The sequence below is a fragment of the Hibiscus syriacus genome, unplaced genomic scaffold (genome assembly GCF_006381635.1).
Source record: "Hibiscus syriacus cultivar Baekdansim isolate YM2019G1 unplaced genomic scaffold, ASM638163v2 tig00111996_pilon, whole genome shotgun sequence".
NCBI lineage: Eukaryota > Viridiplantae > Streptophyta > Magnoliopsida > Malvales > Malvaceae > Hibiscus > Hibiscus syriacus.
In genome coordinates, this window is record NW_024063233.1 from 3,848,655 (window position 1) to 3,871,764 (window position 23,110).

Consider the following 23,110-nt stretch of genomic DNA (forward strand, 5'->3'; position numbering starts at 1 on the left):
CAATCCAACTATCCTCTGAATACCGCTTGATGTAGGCTGAATCTACACGCTTTGATGGAAGTGAGTAGATAGCCTTATTGTGTCCCGATCTAGGATTGACAAGTACTGATGTCCTTGAATTATAAGTTTGGGCTGCAAAAAAAAATAAGAAAGAAATAAGATTAATAATGGACTTAAGAAATGGTTATATAATAAAAGTAATGAAATCGAAAGAAATGAAAGAGATGGCTGCAGAATTAGGAAGATGTTGACGGTCTTGATGGATGATGTTGATGTTGTTGATGTTGAAATGGAGATGGTGGTGATGTTGTATCTCAAGCACGCCAAAGAAGAAACTATGCTAGGAAGCACAATCCCAATCTTCACAAACTTGCTTGAGGGGTGATGAAAGTGTCTTCAACGCACTAGATAAAAATCTAGGAATTTAGGAATCAAGGTGGAAGGATTGGCGCCACAAGTATAAGAAATTATACTTGCTTAATCGATAAAGTTCACAAAGAACTTTGAAGAGAGATTAAATTCACAAAGGTTTGTTTATAATATGAATGAGATGAGTACAAATGATGGCATGCCTTTCAATTTATGGGAAATGAGAGGGCTTGGCCGAATGGTTACTCAGTGTTTCAGCTAGTACATGTCTCTTAATGAAAATACATAATTAATTGAATGAAAAGATATGTCCTTAAGCTTGGTGTTGGTTTGGCTAACCCTTCATAAAGGGGCTTGATGTTTCAGAAAAGGTGGAAAGACGTCTCCTTTGGTCGAATGGTGCATGTTGGTTTTTCTTGGTGACAAAGTCATCTCTCTTGGTCGAATGATGATGTACTTCCTCAAGTTGGCGCCAAAGCTCTCATGTGCAAGGCATGTGGTGTTGCCGAATAGTCATGGGGCTTCATCTCATGTCTCTTGGTGATTTAGGCCTCCAATGGATACAATCTCTTCACCAACGTGCTCCTTGATGAAAGGGCATCTTCATGGGCAGCATCATTGTAACATCCTAAACTATGGGTTAGTAACTAAATTGTAAAACTTCAGAATGTGGTGATTAAAGTAGGATATTTGAATAGTTCAATGAGTTATTCAGAAATATTTCATGAAGGTTTTAGTAATTATTAAAGGAATCAAAGGGCAAAATGGTCATTTAGCATGAAAGATATTTTTCCCCTCTTATAAGGTAAGGGAACCATGTGGGGAAAAGAGAGATTTCTCCAGAGTTTTCTTCTTCCTTCTCCCAACTGTTGACTCCAACTTGCAAAGGTAAGATTTCTTAATAGTTGATTATTAGCTTAAATTTAAGTTGGGTTTCGATCATTAGATGATAACTAAGCTTAAGGAAAGCTTAAGTTATCTTAAAATCAAAAGATGATGGAATTAGGAGAGATTAAAGATTATGAGTTCTTGAATGAAATCTTGATATAGAGTTGATAATTAGAATTGGAAGTTGAATTTGACTTGTCATCAATCTAAATAAGGAATATGAAGTGTTAGAATGAGATTTGGAACATGTTGATATTTGCGTATGATTCTTGAATGCCATATAAAGGATATGATTGGGAGGTTAAAGAAGTGATTATTGAGTAGAAATAAGTGTAAATATGTGTATGAAAGTTAGGAATATTAAAGAAGGTGAAATATGAAGTGTTGAGAGGAAAATGAAGGGATTTTCGTGTTCAAAATGGCATTTCTGGGTTGTGTGCATCGGTACATCTTCAATGGGTATCGATGCACTCTCAAATAAATAAACATCAAATGCAATTAGTGCATCGATGCATAAGGAGTGCATCGATGCACCCCCTTAATAAGAAAACATCGAATGTAAATGGTGTACCGATGCCAGGTAGTGCATCGATGCACACGTTAAGGAATGCATCGATACACTGTAGAGTGCATCGATGCATACCTTCATTAAAAGATGAAAATAGTCTTTATTTTAGCCCAATAAGTGATAGTTTAGAAGATATCAATTAGTATACTCCTGTTCTGGAACATATGAAGAATTAGGATCGAACCAAAGCAAGGCTAAGGTGAGTGCATAGTATATTGTATATGGTGATTCATGGAAATAATACTTGTGTTAAGTCCATTTCCTATATTAGAATGCATGAATTAATGAATTAATGAATATAAGCATGTGGTTGGTATAAGTATATGTGTTATATGTTATGATATGTATGGATATATGTTAGAGTAGTAAATCATATGAATATATATATATATATATATATATATCTAATTCATGTGATTAGATAAGAAGATGATATAGGTTATATGATCATGAACTATGTAGATTATAAAGATTTAAGTAATAACAAGAGAAAGTGGTATACACTTGGTATAAATACCAAGAATTATATGGACATATAATATAGGTTAGGTAATTAGGAATTATGGGTTTGTATGACTAGGAGAAGATATAAGAACCATGGGTAAAATATATAATAAGTGTACACAAACTCTAGAGAATGTTATAAGTGTAAGGGAACTATATGACATATAGTATATTGTAGGGCAATGATTTATGTGAAATATGATAACCAAGTATAAGTTATGTAAGTTAGATTCTATGTAACTAATATGATGGACTCATGTGATTAAATGAAGACTGAAATAAGTTGAGTAACATTGATGTATATATAAGATAGAAAATGAGAATTATATATGACTAAGAAACACTGGCATAAGTTATTATACTAACATTTAATAGTAGTTATATAAGAATTATATAGGAAATCATATGTGAATATAGGTTTAGATAATAAAATATGTGAGGTTGAATTAAGTAAATATATGGAATTAGTATAAACTTTGTATGTTGTAAGGGTATATGCATAAAGTTATATGAGATGAGTTGTGAAACTATGTGATATTCTATGAGAAATGACCCATGTGAATACATGAGCTTATATGAATTAGTGATGTGAATGCATATGTGAATATAAGTAATATGAGCTACGTGCTTATGAGATATGAATATGGAACATGAGCTATGTGAAAATAAGTTAAGTAATTACATGTGCAAATGGAAATGTTATGTGAAAAGCTATGTGGCTATGTGAAGATGTGTAATGGTATAAAAGATAATGCCCATGTTATGTGATATGAGAGCTAGGGGTATAGTTGGCATGCCAAGAGTCGAGGGATTATTAGTGGTCCTTCGGGACAAACAGTGGTCCTTCGGGACATAGTGGTTCTTCAGAACAATCAGTGGTCCTTTGAGACATAGTTGTCCTTCGGGACAAATATTCAGTGCCCCTTAAGAGAATTATACGAGTTGTGGTGACAACATAGTGCACAACCTCTTTGTACTCGCATATCTTTAGTTCTCACATGTGTACATAGGCTAATAAAGAGATAATATAAATCAACTTGATATGATGATATGTTTGTTTCTTTGTGAAATGTTATGTGTGATATATGATTGTACAAATGGTAATTATAAGATCATATGATAAAAGGAATCTATGATAGTGATAAAAATGAAGATGATGATATAGTTGCTTGATTGTATATGTTATATGATATGAGTACATGTTAAGATATATGATATGAACATGAGAGATTATATGAACAAGAGAATAAGAGATATGAATGATAATGACATGTATGTATATATGTATGTATGCAGTGTATTTGTTACATGAATAAGGATAAGAGTGGTATGATATAATAGCAATAACTATTCATGCATGATTACAAGTTATAGTTTACATTATATGTTTATTTGTCTCACTAAGTTATCGACTTAGCGTGTGAGTGTTTCACACGTAGGTTCTGAAAAGCTAGAGGAGAAGTGAAGAGGAGCAAGACAGGTCAGACTCTTCTTTCCACAAATTAGATCATAATTGTAGTTAAGTGTAGATATTTGGTTGTATATAGTGTGTTGGCATGTAACGAAATTGTGAATTACTAATGCTCTGATTGATTTTGTTTATTTTGGTCCAACTTGTGTGAATTAACATCTTTTATTTTAATGAAAGTTTAAAATTTTCATGATTTTCTTTAAGAGTCAAAGTTTGAAAAGTCAATGTGACATCTCGGACTCGGATCCGGGTCGAATACGGGTTGGGGGTGTTACAATCATTCATGAAAGGTCACAATGTTTGGAAAGACAACCTTTCATGTTTGAGCTAGTTCTAAGGTGAATGAGCTGGAGGTGAGCTGTCCATAGGTGAGTTGTAGCATGGTGAATATTATGGTAGCTCCTTATGAAAAGGTACCTCTTGAGGTGGAAACTATTTGCGAAAAGGTAGAATTTTACAAATTTTGACTTAAGACATATTTGAAGTGCCCTAAGTGGTGATGATGATGGTGCAGCTCCCCAACTGAATTGAAGTCATCTTGTAGCTTAAATCTTCAGCTCAATCCAGCTATGAGCTCACGGGTCTCCGGATAACTTCTCACCAATTATTCCTTATGCTCTCCTAAACGTCCCCATGTAAATTTCCTTGCTGTTGCATGCTTCATTTAGCTCCATTTAGCTCCAATATAGCTCCCAAGTTGTGGTCGAATGTACCTATACACATAACATAAAGAATTAAATTAAATATATGAACTTATATAATGTGCATAATATAAAAATGTGTAGTCTATAATAATAACTTTATCTCACATAGTAATGAATAAGTTATTATCATAATAACTATAGATATATATATATATATATATATATATATATATATATATATATGAAAATAACTATATTATAGCATATGAAATTAGCATCATGATGTATAAAGATAAAAAGTTTCTTCCCTTGAAAAGTTGGAATATCCAATTTAAGCATGATGGTGAATTGGATACACAATTAAGGATTGAAAACTTAATATTTATAAGGGTAAACTACACTAGTGATCACTAAACTATGGTCAAAAATCATTTTAATTTTCGATGTTTCAATTTGATCAAACAGACCACCTAACTATTTAAATGGTTTAATCAAGTCATTGGCAGATAACTTTTAATGGTGAAAGTGAGATGACAATAAAATTTGACTAAGAGAATGATGTCTCGATTAATATTTTGGTATAATTATATATTTAGTCCTTGTTACTTATATAAGATGTCAATATGATCATAATTTTAATAAATTCAATAAATTTAATCCTCTAATTAAATTTCGGCATGTGTCAATCTCTAATTGGACGATTAATTTTTTATCATTTTTTTAATTTATTAAATTTTAATTTTCCTCCAACGGAGGGTAACACATGTCACTTTGTATCTTTTTTTAAAATTTTATAAACTTAAAAATATTATTATCTAGTAAAACCCCCAAAAATTACTAAATTGTCAAAAAGACTCCTAAAATCCCTAGTATCAACTCTGTCGCTGGTCTCCCCTGCCTAGTCCAACCCCCTCCGTCTGCCGCCTAACTACCAGTCATCGGATTCTACTGTCGGCCACCTTGTTTTCGCCCTTAAATCTCCAAATTTGCAGATTAATGGATTAGTGGAGACAATAGAGAAACTTCAAAGGAATGAAAGAGATTCGAGAGATGACAAAATTAGTAGGAATGGATGGTCATAACTGCAATGTGAGAAACGATTGTCTTCTTTAATGTTGATTTTAGTTTGGGAATTTAAAATTTAAACTTAGAAAATCACATTTTTAGGCGAATAATATGGGAATCTCCACTGGAATCTTCACACAAAGTAAAATTATGGGTTCCAAATTTTAACGTTAACATTCATACAAAGAAAAAATCTTTGAATCCTCACTATCTTTAAGAAGAAAATCCTTGAATCTGTGATTGGGGATTGTAATGGGTAAAGCAAGCGAAAGAGAGATGCAACAAGGGTGATGGGTAATTTAGAGCAATATGCAGCAACATTAATTCCTTAAACATTCAAATGGATCATGTCATAGTCTTTTGGATTCAAAAACTTTGTAATCCCAAACCTCTTTGCTTCTTCGAATCTTCTCGGATTCAGATGAAGGATGATTCGAAATGCCCTACAAAGCAGGAGTAAGGCCAACGGCACCCAGTCCAAAAACTGCAATGGCAAGGGCGATGGTCGGTCAGTAGGTGATCGGGGACAAGTGGATGCAGTTTGGAGACGGTGGCGACGGTCTACTATTACCAACAACGGTAATGGGTGTCTCAGATTTTTTTTAGATTTTAGAGAGATTTTGGGTTATATTGAAAAATATTAATATTTCAGAGTTTTTTAAAAATAAAAATTTAATCTTATTAACAAGTGTCACAATTGAATTTTAATTAAATTGAATTTAGTTAAAATTAGGATCAAATTGATATCTTGTATAAATAATAAGGATCAAATATATAATTATACCAAATATTTAACTGAGAAATTCTCTCAATTAAATTTTAATTGTCACGTCACTTATACCATTAAAAATTAACGAACAATGGTTTTATTGAATCATTTAAATAATTGAATGATCAATTTGATCAAATTAAAATATTGATGCTCAAAATAATTTTTGATCATAATTAAATAGTCATATGTGTAGTATACCCTACTTATAAATAAGATAATTAAAAGGTTTTTTTTTTATATCTTTAATATTCGATTTGAAATAATTGATTAATAATAATAATAATAATAATAAAACATCCACGGTTTACCTGTGTTTTGATCGTTGCTTCAATGTTATTAGCATTTCTATTACACAATTAACGGAGCCGGGAAGGAAAAGATAAACGAGAAAATGGGGATGGCTGCTGCTGCTGCTCACAAATTGATGATTCTCGGCAAAACTCCCAAATTCTCCTTTAAAAACCCACAAAGTCGCTTCGTTAAAACCTATATTTTTTATTCGCCGAAGTCTCCGACTTACTTCAATTCGTTGCATTCCCTACGAGTCAACTCACTCCAGTCAAGGTCCCCGTCCATTCGGACCCATCACCCTATCCAGGAACTACTCCTCCTCCTTGCTTTGTCATTGACCCTTTTGTGTTTCCGTTTTTTGTCCAATGCCCTTTTGTCTGATTTTCCTCTTCGTTGGCAACACCTCATTGATTTCTCTTGTGAAGCTGAAGCTCGGACCAAATCTTATCCAAAACATCTATGGCGAGCCATCGTTGCTTATGAGGATCGTCGCTTCTTTAGGCATTTTGGGATCGATCCATTTGGGATTTGTCGAGCTGTTTTGTCGCTTTCGGCTCGTGGAGGTGGTAGCACCATAACTCAACAGGTTAGTTTTGTTTTCTTAATTGATTTTTTTTAATTTACATGACATGTTTGATGGTTTTACCCAATTAAGTGCGTTTTTATTTTATTTTTATGTTTAAATTTTCAAATAGTGAGCATTGCTTCTTTGGATTCGTTTTGCGCCTTCTTTATTCATTTTGTATTTCGTTACATGTGAATGGCTAAACACGCATTTGACTCTAAATTACTTTCTCCATCCTTTAAAATATTTTACCCCTTTTACATGATTCAAGTATTCTATTCTGAAGTTGAAGTTTGAGTTTTAATACTATTTTATTGCTTTGGTAACAAGAGTTTCATTAGTTATATAGGTGTTGAGGGACTTATGAAGTGCACTAGTACAAGTCAGGTTTATGATTTTGGAATAAAGAAACTGCAAATTAGGGTAGACTGGAAAGGAATCAGTAAACTAGTAGGATTGTTGTTATGGGGTTATTTTCCTTGTTTTTTCTGTTCCATTGTTTTTCAACTTCTGTGTCGCAGAGTATAATTTTAATTAGTCAAAAGTTTGAGTTTTAGTATTAAGTTGTTGCTTTAGTAAAAAGAGTTTCTTTAGTCATATAGGTGTCATTAATTATGAAGAGAAGTAGTTCATGTCAGGTTGATGATTTTGGCTGTATTTGATTCGCTTTGTGCAGATTATTTACTTGAGTAGATATTAAGATCACATGATTTTGCCTCCTTTTGTTTTAATCCTTTTGAGCTTTATGTTACTATTTTGTTAAGACTGATAGTGTTAGGACCGTGGAAAGTTGCATACACACTGCCAAATGTCTCTAAAACACAAATGATGTTGCCTTTGCCCCCAAGCTTTATAAAATTATTGGAATGTAGTATTCTTCGGATGTACCAATCTGCTAATATGACATTACAACTATTATGTAGAATGGAATTATATCTATCTATTTGTTTTTTAGTGACATTTTGATTGTTGATATGATAATCTTTTTTTGCTTATCCTCTTGACTTCCTGTTGTTTCCTAAATCCAATGCTTATATATCAGTTGGTATTTTGGAATTTGACCATCTTCTGCTTTGCAAATCCTGGAAAACTATTTAATTCAACCAACACTTGGAGTTTTCCTCATTATATATCTTCTAATTGATTTGAGAAGCTTCTGTTTTATCAATTTTTGTTATGTTTGATGATTCTCTGCAACTCACATGGCAGCTTGTGAAGAACACTTTACTGAAAAATGAGCGCACATTCTCGAGAAAGATATTGGAGACGGTGCTGGCTCTGGTATTAGAAAGGACAATGTCAAAGCAAAGAATATTAAGCTCTTATGTTTGTAAGGTCGATCACATGTCTCATTTATTTTGATGATTGATGCCTTTTCTCTTTGATGCTCATGCATGTGCTTTCATCTTGGCCAACATTTTTATTGAATGGATTCCGCAATTTCGCATGCACTCTCCTGGAATTTCCAATTGGTGGATGAAAGCAAAGCAGTAGTACTATATCACTTTGTTTTATGATTCAATGATCTTGAAATTTGGAATCTGAAAAAGCCATTGTAAATTACAGATATACTGGGGACATGGTATTAATGATATTGAATCAGCATCAAAATTCTATTTTGGGAAGCATCCATCTCTCCTGAGCTTGGCTGAGTCTGCGATGCTTACTGGACTTATACCAGCACCAGAGCTTAGATCACCACTCAGGGATCATACCAGGTTTTAAACTATCATTTTTGTAATTATCTTAAATTCTCCGTTTCTAAATCTTTTAACCCCATGAAAAACGAAAACGAAAAAAACGATAAGCTTAAAGTTGACTTTTGCCTTTATGATAGTGGCAAGACCTTCCAAGCCAGAGTTTTGAAAAGGATGGTGCAAGTTGGCTTTCTTGATATTGAGATGGCACTTTTGGCAGTGAGACAACCTCTTTATCTACATCTTAGTAGGGAAGAACATGCCAGTGGACCTTCCGATGAGTTGGTATGACATATCTTCATGTTTTGCTATTCTGTAATGATCATCAGTAGCAAATAAATAAAGTCGATCAAAAGATCTTATTGTGAAAGTTTCAAGATGACACTGCAGTTATCTGAAAATGTCAACAGGTCCCTTATTTTTGGTTCTAGCTCATTCACTCACTCATGGATACTCTTCTTAATACCTACCATAATCAATCATGATAACATCTCAATATAAACATGAAGCAATCACAATTTAAATCATAGCCTATTTTGTTCTCAGGGAGTTGGAGAGAAGAACAAGCAGAATGAAGAAGGAACAGAATCAACATGGAAAGGTACATGGGATTGGGAAAGAGAAAGTAAAATACGGGAAGTATGTGAAGAGATGGAAAGATGGGCCATCAAGGTTCGACTCGGAAATGCTTAAGGTAAAACGCTTTAATTGAAATGAAAAGCTGAGTTCAAGACAACATTTGTTGGGTAAAGACTAAAGATTTATTTCTAGGGAAGATTAGTATTTCAGTTCTCTCACTGTTCTGAAGAAATAACAAGTTTAGGATCCCGTTCTCTTTCATTATTTCTCTACAGATTTAAATGCTATAGTTATTGATGGTATACTTCTAAAGTATCAAATTTTGAAAATTGTACCATTAAACTCATCGTATGTATGGGATATGCCCATTGGATATGATTATTTATAACCTACAGTTTATGCATGAACCAAGTGACCTCCGTAATTAAAGAATTGATGTTATTATTTGAGATCTTAAGTTCGAACACCATGTGTTTAGAGGTGTCTGAGCATTCAATGTCAAATGGTTGAGAGTTTTTAAACATATATTACTTTGTATTCACCTCAAGCATATAAAAAAATCTACAATTTATATCTATGTAAGTATAGTATATAATTATATATGAAAGTATAATGTTAAAAGCGTTAATATTGAATATGTGTTTTTAGTCATTTTAAATTAATTATTCAAATTCAAATTCAACTTCAAATTAAATAAAATATTAATTATTTTTATTACTATTAAAGTTGAAGCAGAAAAATCCTTAACCTATTCCATCCTCTGGAAAAAAAACTATTCAGTCCTATTATTGTGTTAAATAATTCATTCTTCTCTATTTTCATTGACATTGTTTTTTCAGTAACAGAGGATTTTATATTAAATTAGTTGAAAATGATCTCATACTCTCATGCAATACAATTTTTTCTTGATTAATCAGTGGCAAATAATATAAGATAATATTTGTTCAAAGACTTTTAATAATTTTACATTGAAAGTTTGTACCCAGTATATGTGATGCATGAACCTAAAACTTTAAAGAATAATAATAATTATTTTATCACCAAAATTGTTTTGTTCGTGTCTTGCAATATAATGTTGGATATGCAACCTAGAAACTCGAATTCACAATACAAAAACGAATTAAAGACCATTGGGCCAGCTTGTGTGCTACAACATTTGCCTCTTGTTTGCCAACAATGAACATGAAAACTACGTTGACATCAGCTACATCTCCTCAACCGCCAACTTCAATCTTGCAGTGAACGCCTCGAGTCATGTAATCATGATTTCAGATGACACCATTATTATTGTATAGTGAATATTATTACGATAACGAATCGTTATTTAAATCATTAATATCACCTGCATCAGAGCATAGGACATCGAAGAATGCTTTCTATATCAACGGCATCAAAGACCTTTGTGATTTTCTTGGCATCCCTGTTTGGTACGTATGTGGACATGAAATCCACACAAAGAATTGGAGTAACATAATCATGATTATGTTGGATAAAATTTCATAATTGTGAGTACATATTTTAATATATATTGTTATCATAAAATATGACATAAAATCAAGTGATCAATCATAATCATAAGTCATAAGGTATTAAAACTATCATGAGAATAAAAGTGTAGATACTATTAACGTTGTATTTATAATTTAATGAGCGGTAGGATTATAAATACAAATAATAACTATATAAAGAGGTTATAGCAACAATAAATAGATCATCTCATATTTTCTATAATCCCGTCAAAAATTTATACTAAAGAAAGTTATATATTCTTAAAAGATCACAATCAAAAAATAATATTTTAAGATCTCAACCTTTTAAATAATCTCTAACAAATATACTTTTATAAATTTAATATTTATTTTATTCTTAATGATTTGATATTATTAAATAATTGTTTAATTTGATGTTCAGTTATATATTGGTTCTTACAAACAATTCAGGTCTGTACTTAATGTGAAATATAATTTACATGGACCCACCCCAAGGGTCAACATGCATGCGGATTCGACTGTTAATGGCAACCCTATAAAAAGGTCGGGATAAGCGTCGTGAAAAAGGCTTTTCTATGCAAAGGATGGCTTCTCGCCTAGTTTTTCTTCCAACATATTAGAATGAAGAAGAGTCACGTTGAATAGTTTAAAATCACAAAACTCAAGGTCCCCCAAAGTTTTTTTCCCCAATAGATTCAGTTGTGTTGGCAGTAAAAATAACATAGACTTTGCGAAATTGGACTTTTGTCTCAAAGAATTTTCATATACGTCAAATAGCTCCTTAAATCGTTATGTTTTGGTCTCTGAATTTTTAAAGAAAACCAATCAATCATCAAAATATAATAGACGATTCGCACGATGACTCTACTGACTTACCAGAATACCAATAATCTGATTAGCCTACAAAACCGATGAACAAAATAAGAATAAACAAGGGATTATCTTGCTATAATCCCCTCCCCGACCTTAAATCAACCAATAATTTTTCGTTAGTTCGTATAATAATATTCACCAAGTCAGATGAAAAGCCAAATTTAAACATAGCCGCTCTCAGAAATTTCATTAAATCTTATCATAAGTGTAGATACCGTTTTTCGCACGGGCGGGGAAAAGACCGATACCGACTCGGGGGTTTTTTCTTTGAAAAGAATTTTCGAAATGTGAGGAGTCGCCACCAATCATTTAAGGTGCGATTGGGACACCATAAAAATAGGGTGATTTTAATAAAACATATACGGATGCAAAGTTGAAAAGGATTAACACCCCCACAAGCGCCCAAATATGTTTAAGGGGACATCATTTAAGGGGCGATTGGGACACCAAGTTTAAGGTCTGCGGAAATCCATAAATTATGTTTGGGAGTCAGTTACGTGTGGGGAAGGATTAACACCCCCACAAGCGCCCAAATATTGGTATCTACTTGATTAACCTTTGTTTAAAATTGAAAATTTTGAGTTCGATCTTTATTTAATTTGAAAATCATTACGGATGCAAAGTTGAAAAGGATATCCGTTTATTGAGACCAATAGCATTTTTTCCCAAGCGTAAATGCGGGAGATCAACTCATTAGGATGTCGACCTATTTCGGGAATCACCAGTAGTCACCCCCTGAGGTTACTTGCGGGAGGTGTAGCATTAATTTCCTAATGAGTGAACATTGCCTTAAGTTTGAACATAGAGGGAACCTAGAGGTTCAAATTAAAGGCTTTTTCTAGCTTAAGGTGTCAATTATGAAATTAAAGCAACCTAGAGGGTCAGACCGTCACCCCCTGAGGTTACTTGCGGGAGGTGTAGCATTAATTTCCTAATGAGTGAACATTGCCTTAAGTTTGAACATAGAGGGAACCTAGAGGTTCAAATTAAAGGCTTTTTCTAGCTTAAGGTGTCAAATTATGAAATTAAAGCAACCTAGAGGGTCAGACCTAAAAATGTAGGCTCTAATATTAATCCTATTTGATTTTAATCCAATTATTGAATCGAATAACCGAGATGGTCCTTCGAGCATTTATGCGAGGGCCGACTCGAATTATTCCCTAAATTAAAAGACTAGTTTGAAATCTAATCTAAAATGGAGGATCTATTTAACTTATTTAATTACGTCAAAATTAAAAGATTAATCGAAGTTCGGGGACTAAAAAGGTCAAAGAACTAAAAATACCGATTTCTAAAAGATCTAAAAGCTTAGAACCTAAATCGATAATTTCTAAAGTTGATGACTAATTTAAAACCTAATTCTATCTAGATTATTAAACATAAAGTTTTTTAGAAAATATTAATTATTGATAAATTTTAAAAAACGAGCAATCGGTTCGAGTAATCGGACATTATATGCGAAAACTTGACTCGAATTGCTCCCTAATTAAACTAATGTGAAATCTTAATTTCTAAGTTTGATTCGAATGTTAATCTAATTTAAACTTAAATCTAAGAATTAAAACTATGAAACATTGAGACATTTAATAAACTTAATTAAAAAAATAAAATAAATAAAAAACATAAAATAAAAATAAAATGAACATAAAAATAAGGACCTAACTACATAAATATGAAATTAATAAACTAAATGGAAATAAATTAAACATAAAATAAGACTAAATTAAAACAAATCAAAATTCGAAGTCTAAATCAAAATAAAATAAAAATAAATGAATTAGGGACAAAAATACAAAACATGCTAGAAATTAAAGGGACCTAAAGGAAATTATTCCATTTGTTTAAGCCTAAAAATAATCTGTTAAAATAAAAAGACAAAATTACAAAATAAGTCCACGAAAATTTTTAAAAAAGTAAAAGGTCACTACCATGAATAAAGTGTAAAAACACACTAAAACGGGGGACTAAAATGAAATTATACCAAAATTTTCAAAGAACGAACATAAAATGGAAACTTATAAAAACAGTCTCTTTCAGTGACCATTTTGTAAAATCATGAGAATTGTTAGGGGACCTAAAACGCGATTTTCCCCGAAATTGTTTTATAAATACAATCTCATTTCCTTTTTTTAAACATTTCATTTTTCTTTTTTTAATTTTTTAGAGAGAGGGTCTCCCCTCTCTCTAGAATTTAGACCGCTCGTCGGTCGTCGCAGTCACCGTCTTCGGTGGCTGTTAGCCACGAATATTTACCAGAGTACTCGTCTCGACGCGGTGGTCATGGATCGGGCTCTGTTTTGTGAAAAACGGCCCCCCAACTCCGCGAAATAAGTCAAGAACACCTCGACTTCCACCGCTCGGATCTCCATCGTCTGTCGTTGAATCGGGCCCAAATTTCAGTATGCTGCTTCCCTCCTCGATATGCTCTTCCTCACCATTCGGATCTACGAACCGACTCGCCGAACACCGGTGAAGCTCCGACCGAATGGTAATACTCTTTTTTTTTTGTGAAAATAGTTTTGGTTATGGTGATGATTTTGCGAAACTAAAAAAAATGTTGTTTTACTTATCTACTTAGTTCGAAGATAAAAAAATCAAAAACAATACTGTTTGAAAAGATGTAAAAAAATAAAAAGGGACAAAGAGTAACCTTGAAATGTTGTTGAAAAGAAATAAGTACAGAGCTTTTTCTTAAATCTAGCCGAGAGAGTTTTTTTTAGATTGTTGTATGGGTTTTATACCTATATTACAAAGAAAATTGAAAATGGTTGCTTGTTGCTTGCTTGTGCTGTCATGGCAGGGGGTTGCATGGAGTGTATGGGTGGCTTTGCTACAGCAGTTGGTATGGCAGGCAGGGAAATGATGACCAACAGGGTATGACCTTGTTTGACTTCTCTTTCTTTCTTTTTTTATTAATATATTTGGGATTCAAAAATTGGTGATTACCCTCGAGTGAGGCGTCACTGATTCGAAATATTGTGAATCGAGCCCAGGGCGTCACTGATTCGAAATATTGTGAATCGTTGAATGTTCCTCATGAATGAATGTTGGTCCCTCATGTGAGGCATGGTTGATTCGAAGTGTTGTGAATCGAGCACAGAAAATGTCAGCCCCTCTGGTGGGGTGATGCTGATTCGAAGTGTTGTGAATTGAGCACAAAAAATGTTGATCCCTCAAGTGAGGCATTGTTCGTTTTAAGAAAAGGAATCTCAAGTGAGATAAATCTTTTGTTTCGAGTGAAATTATCTCAAGCGAGATAAAATATTCTGTTTCGAGTGAAAATATCTAAAGTGAGATAAAGTCTTATGTTTCGAGTGAAACTATCTCAAGCAAGATAAAATTTTCTGTTTCAAGTGAAACTATCTCAAGCGAGATAAAATCTTCTGTTTTGAGCGAAACTATCTCAAGCGAGATAAAATCTTCTGTTTCGAGTGAAACTATCTTAAGCGTGATAAATTTTATGTTTCGAGTGAAACTATCTCAAGCAAGATATTAATCCCTCAAGTGAGGCGTTGCTGATTCGAAATGTCATGAATCGAGCGATGGGTCGAACAAGATCTTCTCATTATGAACTTCTTCTCCCTCTATCGGATGAGTTATTCTCATTATGAACTCTCCATTTGAAAATGTTAATCCCTCAAGCGAGGCGTAGTTGGTTTTAAGAAAAACAATCTCATGTGAGATAAATCTTCTATTTCGAGTGAAACTATCTCAAGCGAGATGTTGATCCCTCAAGTGAGGCATCACTGATTCAAAATGACGTGAATCGAGCAAAGGAAATGTTGAAAACATCCTACCCGAAGGTCTTATGGATGGCCCGAAGGACTTATCATCTTGTTCGAAAGACTTATAGATGACCTGAAGGATTTAAGCATCATGCTCGAAAGACTTACTGATGGCCCGAAGGACTTACTCATCATGAAAGCCTTGAAAACTAAGCTTAGTTTTTTTTAAAACTTTCATTTTAAGTTATCATCAAGAAACCCCTAAAAATTAGGCTTAGTTTCTAAAACTCATTTGAAAACATCAAGAAACCCCAAAAAATTAGGCTTAGCTTCTTTTAAAAATTCATTGGAAATCATCCTCAAAAGACCCCTGAAAACCAGGTTTAGTTTCTAAAAACTCATTTGAAAATATCAAGAAAGCCTTAAAAATCAGGCTTAGCTTCTTTTAAAAGTTCATTTGAAAACATCCTATCAAGAAGGTTCTAAAAATAAGATCTGCTTTCTTTAAAAATTCTTTTAAAAACATCATGTTGTTTGGGTAACGTGCCCCCACGTCAAAGTAATGATTCTTCTTGGATTGGGTTCCTCAATTCTTGAGGTTTTGCCACTCAAATATGACTCCCTTCATTTAAGGCTTGAGTTTCTCTTCTTTTCTTGAAAATCTATAAAAATGTAGCTGAATGCAACTATCTTGAAGGTCCTCATGAGAAGAGAAAAGGTTTTTGAAAAAGACAGGATTTCAAGAGAAATCTTAATGGTACCCTTGTGAGAGGGAAAAATTAAAGTTTTCATTGTATAAGATGATGCATGTTTGATGCAAAGATGCAAATTCATGTATATGTATTGCATGTCTTTCTCGATTAATAGTAGTGAAAAAGTTCTCATGCAGTCTTGGTTCTCTTCTTGATCCACTCGTCTTCATTCCTCCCACGCCACGGTGTACCATAGCATTTCTTTGCAAAAATCTGCTTTTTTTTTGCTCCCTAACATTCCAATTCTTTGCCCCACTTTCTGATTTTGAGCTTCAAGGTCTACGCGACCTTTTTCAATTTCCAGGCTAGAACTCTCCAGAGAGATTGTCTTGTTTGAAATTTCTTTCTTTCTTTTTGTTGAGTTAATCGATCGAAAAAATAGCCAAGAGGGGGTGAATTGGCAATTAAAATTTTGGTGGAAGCTTTTGTAGAAAATAGAAAATATTTGCACAGCAATTTAGAATGGTTCGACTTTCTCAACCAAAGTCTACGTCCACTACCTTAGTTATCCACACTAAGGATTTTCCAAAAATTCACTAATTTGTCTTTTTTTTGAGGACAAAGAGTAACCTTACAAATCCCTCAAGAATTATATCCCAAATTCTTGAGAACACTCTCTCCCAAAGATAAAATTACAAATTCGCAAACTTATAGAAAACCCTTACAAGGTAGAATGTTTACACAATTCTAAAACAAAGAAACAACGCTCAAGAATGAATACAATTGAGAACAAATGGTTTTCTTGAAAGCAAAATAAATATTGAATGGAAAATAGGCTTGAAATGCTCAAACAATAAGTTTAAAGCTTTCTCTTTGATTCTCTCTCAATTCTTGTTTCTTGTTGTTGATCAATTGCTCATGAGCTTGTTTAAATACACCTTGTATTGATTCTGAACGTTGGGGATTATTGATGAAGTCAATAGAGCCGTTGTGGTGTAATTATCATTTAAAAAATCTATTGGGAGTGTAGGTGTATCGGTACACTATCAAGGTGTATCGGTGTACTGCATGTAAAATTAAAATATTTCGACCGTTATATAACTGGGTGTATCGGTACACACCAGGTGTATCAGTTCCCAAATTACATTCGAAGTAAGGGGTGTATCGGTACACAGGAGTGTATCGATTCTCAAATTACATTCGAAGTAGGGGGAATATCGGTACATCAATGAGTGTATTGGTACATCCCTTTGTAATATTATTTTTTGGCCCGATTATGGTTCGAAATACTTTGTAAAAAAACTTGTTTCAAAAATATTTTAAGATAAAAACACAATTTTACACTTAAGTAAGGATTAAAATTAACATTTGAAAATTTGGAGTAATATTTTTGATATTTGAATAATTTAATTGAATATATAATTTAAAATTGAATATAAAATCTTAAAATTCAATAATACTTTATTTGATATATCGAAACAACAAAATGTTTTCAACAATCTCCCCTTTTTTGACATAACAAAAAATATAAGTAATTTTAAGATTTTCTTTTCAAAAACATTTTTGAAATCAATTTTGAAAATTACGCCTCTTACTCCCCCTTACTATATTATCCCCCTTTTTTTTAAATAAAAAAAGACTCTATAAAATGTTTAAACAAGATTTTTAAGAAAATAACAATTGATTTAAAAATTTATAGTCTTAAGCTGCTAAGATCACAATCAAGAGAAAGATTAGCCATTAGTCCCAAATCGATATTCATAAATGTGTAATGGTAATTGGTCATATTTATCTAAAATACAAGTGGTGCAAAAATTAATGAAAAGAATATAAACATTAAGTTCAAATTAACCATTCAAACCATTCAAATATATCCAAACATAAAAAACATCCAAAATGTTTTAACAATAAGTTAAAAATCAACCTAAGAAAAATAAGCAAGAAAAAGGTCTAATCATCCATTGGTGGATCGGGAGGTAATAGATGTGCCCATATGCCCATATATTAGCCACATCTCGTGTAAGCAAGTCGACCCTTTCGTCCATATCATCGAATTGATGATTCATTGCTTCGTTGTTAGCAGTTAAATGTGACTCGATGGATGCAAACCTCATGTCAAGTGTCTCCATGAATGATTAAAAGTATGCAGGCATTTGACTTTCTTGCTGGACCGGCTCATCCTCGGGTACGTGATCATCAATATCTCATATAATTTCTTCAAGTTATGGATCATCATCAGCTATTGGTGCTAGTGTAGCTCGTGAAGAGCTAGCACCCGGTGTTTTCTAGGTTGATCGAACCCATTGATCTTTTTTCCCCGGACCATCCTGAATTTTTCAAGGTTGTGAGATTTATTGGGTTCTTAAGAGGGATGGATACATCAAGCTGGAATCTAAGATTGGATTTGATAAATAAATTACTAAGGAGACAATTGTAAACTAATGTTTCAACATATTTAGAGGGAACGTTGTTTACGGTTTCTACTAGCTTAGCAAAAATGATTTGTGGCAAATTTATTTTCTTATTATGTTGGATACAATGTATCCACCATAAATCTAAGGATCTAAGGGTGGATTATCTACCCATGGATGGTCAAAACCACCAAGATATCATTAAGTGAAGAAAACAATCGTGTTGATCAACTAAAGTACTCGCACTAGCCTTGGCTCTATATCGGTTAGCCACAATCTCTTTTTCGTTATCTAAACCTTCGTTATCTAGACCCAAAATATTAGCGATTGTGTCGGAGTCAATATAAATGATTTGGCCTAAGAGGTAAGACTGAATTCTTACGGTGGCGGTGTGAGACTCGTTTTGGACACAAATTGCATTGGAATAAAAAATGCGAACTAGTTAGTGATAAACGATAAGTCTGAGCTGAAAGATTTTATCAAATTTCCAAATTCTGAGGGTAGGAAGATATTTGAATTTCATATCGACCATAGCTTGGATTGAGGGGATACGCTCTTCCCGGATTCTATATGACTCGAATAAGTTAACAAACCTATGGTAGAGATCTTCTCTACGACCGGGTTCATTAAAGCATGAGTTTAGGATAGTCATTTTCGGTTCGTTTGGGTTTGGATTTGGAGGTGGAATAGGAGGTCGATTTTGTGGTTGGTTTAACCGACTAGATGAAGACCTAGGGCATTTTGAATGAGACGTGATTTTTAATCGGAATGAGATTAAGGATACCTACAATTTTAAAAACACATGTATGCAATAAAATCAATCCCAAAACTCAATACGAGTCCTCAATATTCAAGGTTCTCTAAATAATATCCTAATGAGTAATAATTTGAAAACCAATGTTTGAAAAATCATAATATGTATAGTTTTCATGAAAACAACATAATTAAATCAAAAGCAACAATTTAAAATAAAATAATTTTTTATTTCAAAATTTTTGTTTTTTTTTAAAATAGTTCGATTTTGATGAAATTAGTTGTAGATTATCGTTCTAGACTACAATCTAACAAATGTCCGACATCTAATTCAACCTAGAACTAATTAAAACTAGTCCTATGTTCAAAATCAATAAAATAGAGTTTTAGAAAAAATTACCATGAAAATTTTGGATTAAGTGAGATGTGATGTAGTTTACACGATTTTGATGATTATAGCAGGATTTGGAGTTGAAAAACAAAATAGATTCTGACTTGAAACGTTGATTTTTGGCAAATATGGAGATAGGAGAGAGAGAGCAAAATGGCGGGCAATAGTGTTTGTGTTTTGACAAAATGAAAATTTTAGGGATTTTAAGCCTAAACCCCGACGGGTGTATCAGTACACTCTTGAGTGTATTGATACACATTAAAGGAATGCATCGGTACACTTTATTAGTGATCGATACATAGCGAGGATGTATCCAGACATATGTATCGATACACTGTGCACAAAATGTCAAAATCTGTATTTAAACACTTAAAATGCTAAATTAATTAGCTCTAGTGGGTATTGGCAACTTATAGATAAAAAATTAACAATGTACAATCAATCAAATCTATCCTTAAATTTTATTTGAACATATTATTAATTTTCACTAAAGATCATAAACTCCCCCTAACTATTAGCATAGAATGCATTCAAAAATGTTATTTTTATAAGCATTTTTCATTTTCTAATTAAAAGTGCAAAAATTATTTTAAACACTAAGTCAAGGTAGGTTTGTTAAACCTAATTCTCTCTTAAGTGTCCAAAATCTTTCTTTATCTAAAGGTTTTGTAAAAATATCCTCTATTTGATGCAAAATATTTATAGATTGTAGAACTACATCTCCTTTATTGACATGATCTCTAATGAAATGATGTCTTATTTCAATATGCTTAGTTCTAGAGTGTTGTATGTGATTTTTAGTGAGACAAATTGCACTAGTATTGTCACACTTGATAGGTATGGTACCAACTTCAATTCCATAATCTATAAGTTGTTGTTTCATCCATAAAACTTGTGTGCAACAACTACCTGCTGAAATGTATTCCGCTTCAGTGGTAGATAATGCAACACTATTTGTTTCTTTGAAAACCATGAAATCAACAAATTTCCTAGTATTTGACAAGTACCGGAGATGCTTTTCCTATCTATTTTGCATCCTCCATAATCTGCATAAGAGAAGGCATGCAAGCTAAAGCTAGAGTCTCTAGGATGCCAAAGTCCTAAACTAGAAGTGTCCTTAAGGTATATAAATATTCTCTTAATGACTAGTAAATATGATTCCTTAGGGCATGATAGAAATCTAGCACATAAGAAAACACTAAACATAATGTTCAGTCTACTTGCGGTTAGATAAAGTAAAGAACCAATCATTGACCTATATAATTTAACATCTACATAGTTACTTCTTTCATCTTTGTCAAGCTTTGTAGATGAGCTCATTGGAGTGGCTTGAGGTTTCCCATTATCCAATCCAAACTTCTTGAGCATATCCTTGATATGTTTTGTTTGATTGATGAAGATGCCATCTTTTCTTTGCTTGATTTGGAGCCCCAAGAAATATGAAAGCTCCCCCATCATGCTCATCTCGAATTCACCTTGCATTAGCTTAGAAAATTCTTGGCAAAGCGCATCATTAGTAGAACCAAATATTATATCATGAACATAAATTTGAACTACTAATAAATCTTTACCTTTTTGCTTTAAAAACAATGTAGTGTCAACCTTCCCTTTTGAAAAACCTTTTTCTATTAAAAAGTTTGACAATCTTTCATACCAAGCTCTAGGAGCTTGTTTTAAACCATATAAAGCTTTTGTCAATTTAAAAACATGATTTTGAATATTCAAAACCAGGAGGTTGTTCCACATACACTTCATCTTTTATAAAACCATTTAAAAATGCACTTTTAATATCCATTTGATATAATTTAAATTCATTGAAACATGCAAATGCTAATAACATTATAATTGCTTCCATCCTAGCTACGAGAGCGTACGTCTCGTCAAAATCTATACCCTTTTCTTGAGTATACCCTTGAGCAATAAGTCTAGCTTGTTCTTCACTATATTACCACTTTCATCAAGCTTATTCCTAAATACCCATCTAGTACCTACAGTAGATTTATTACTAGGCATTTCAACTAATGTTCATACTTTACTTCTCTCAAATTGATTTAACTCTTCTTGCATATCCATAATCCAGTTTTCATTATTTAATGCTTCTTGGATATTCTTAGGCTCTATGCATGAGATAAATGCAACATAATTACATATATTTCTTAGAGAATATCTAGTAGTTACCCCTTTTGATGGATCACCTATAATCTCACCATCCTTGATATATTTGTACTCTCTTGGCTATGTGACTTCCCTTTCTTCAATGGTTGGATTCTCGAGAACATCATGAGTTTCCTTATCTTTCACTTCTTCTTTTGATGATGCTTCTCCAACGTCATGTCTAACGTCATGTGCATTTACAATACCTACATCATTATCAACACAAGAATTCTCCCTCAGAAGGGGATTATCATCGAAAACATGTATATACTCTTCTACCACTAAAGTTATTTTATTAAATACCCAATAAGCTTTAGAATTTAAGGAATAACCTAGAAAAATTCCTTCATCACTTTTAGTATCAAATTTGCCAAGATTGTCTTTACCGTTGTTTAAAAGAAAACATTTACATCCAAATGAATAAAAATAACTAATGTTAGACTTTTTATTTTTGAAAATTTCATATGGAGTTTTTTCAAAATAGGCCTAATCATTACTCGATTTATAACATAACAAGAGGTATTTGTGGCTTCCGCTGAAAAATATTTTGGCAAATTGTTTTTACAAAGCATGGTTCTAGCCATTTCTTCTAAAGTTTGATTTTTCCTCTCAACAACTCCATTTTGTTGAGGGGTTCTAGGTGCTGAAAAATTATGGCTAATACCATTAGAATTACAAAACTCAATAAATCCAATATTTTAAATTCAGTACCATGATCAATCCTAACACTAGAAATGGAGTAACCTTTTTCGTTTTAGATTACTTTTGAAAATGTGATGAAATTTTCTAATGCTTCATCTTTAGTACTTAAGAATAGAACCCAAGTATATCTAGAATAGTCATCTACCAAGACAAATGCATATTGTTTTCCACCCAAGATAGTAGTCCTAATTGGCCCAAAAAGATCTATATGGATCAATTGTAAAACTCTACTAGTTGATACATTATTAATGGATTTAAAGGAGTCTATTTTGTGTTTTCCTTTAGCACATGCATCACATATTTTATCATTATCAAATTTAGTTTTGGCAATCCTCTTACTAAATTTCTTTGAATTAGTCTCTGTAAAACACTCATTTTTGTATGTCCCAGTCTCTTGTGCCATAACCAACTAACATGTTCTTCCTTAGAAACTAGGCACAAGTTAGTCATATTTATTGAATCTAAATGCACCATATAAATGTTTCCTATTCTATGACCAATAAGCA

The 23,110-nt window shown here is 32.7% G+C and overlaps 1 protein-coding gene across 1 annotated transcript; it reads left to right on the plus strand.

The window, feature by feature from the left end:
- The first annotated feature begins 6,659 nt into the window (after nt 1-6,659).
- On the plus strand, nt 6,660-9,646 carry LOC120174021 (biosynthetic peptidoglycan transglycosylase-like). Its single transcript, XM_039181015.1, has 5 exons — nt 6,660-7,158; nt 8,347-8,472; nt 8,704-8,855; nt 8,975-9,119; nt 9,381-9,646. The coding sequence occupies exons 1-5, from the start codon at nt 6,673-6,675 to the stop codon at nt 9,525-9,527; spliced, it is 1,056 nt and encodes a 351-aa protein (XP_039036946.1). The 5' UTR covers nt 6,660-6,672; the 3' UTR covers nt 9,528-9,646.
- Nucleotides 9,647-23,110: the final 13,464 nt, after the last annotated feature.

Coding starts and splice junctions, on each gene's coding strand:
- LOC120174021 (XM_039181015.1), top strand. CDS start 6,673: ATGGGGATGGCTGCTGCTGCTGCTCACAAATTGATGATTCTCGGCAAA. Junction 8,856..8,974: donor CCACTCAGGGATCATACCAG/GTTTTAAACTAT, acceptor CCTTTATGATAG/TGGCAAGACCTTCCAAGCCA. Junction 9,120..9,380: donor GTGGACCTTCCGATGAGTTG/GTATGACATATC, acceptor TTTTGTTCTCAG/GGAGTTGGAGAGAAGAACAA.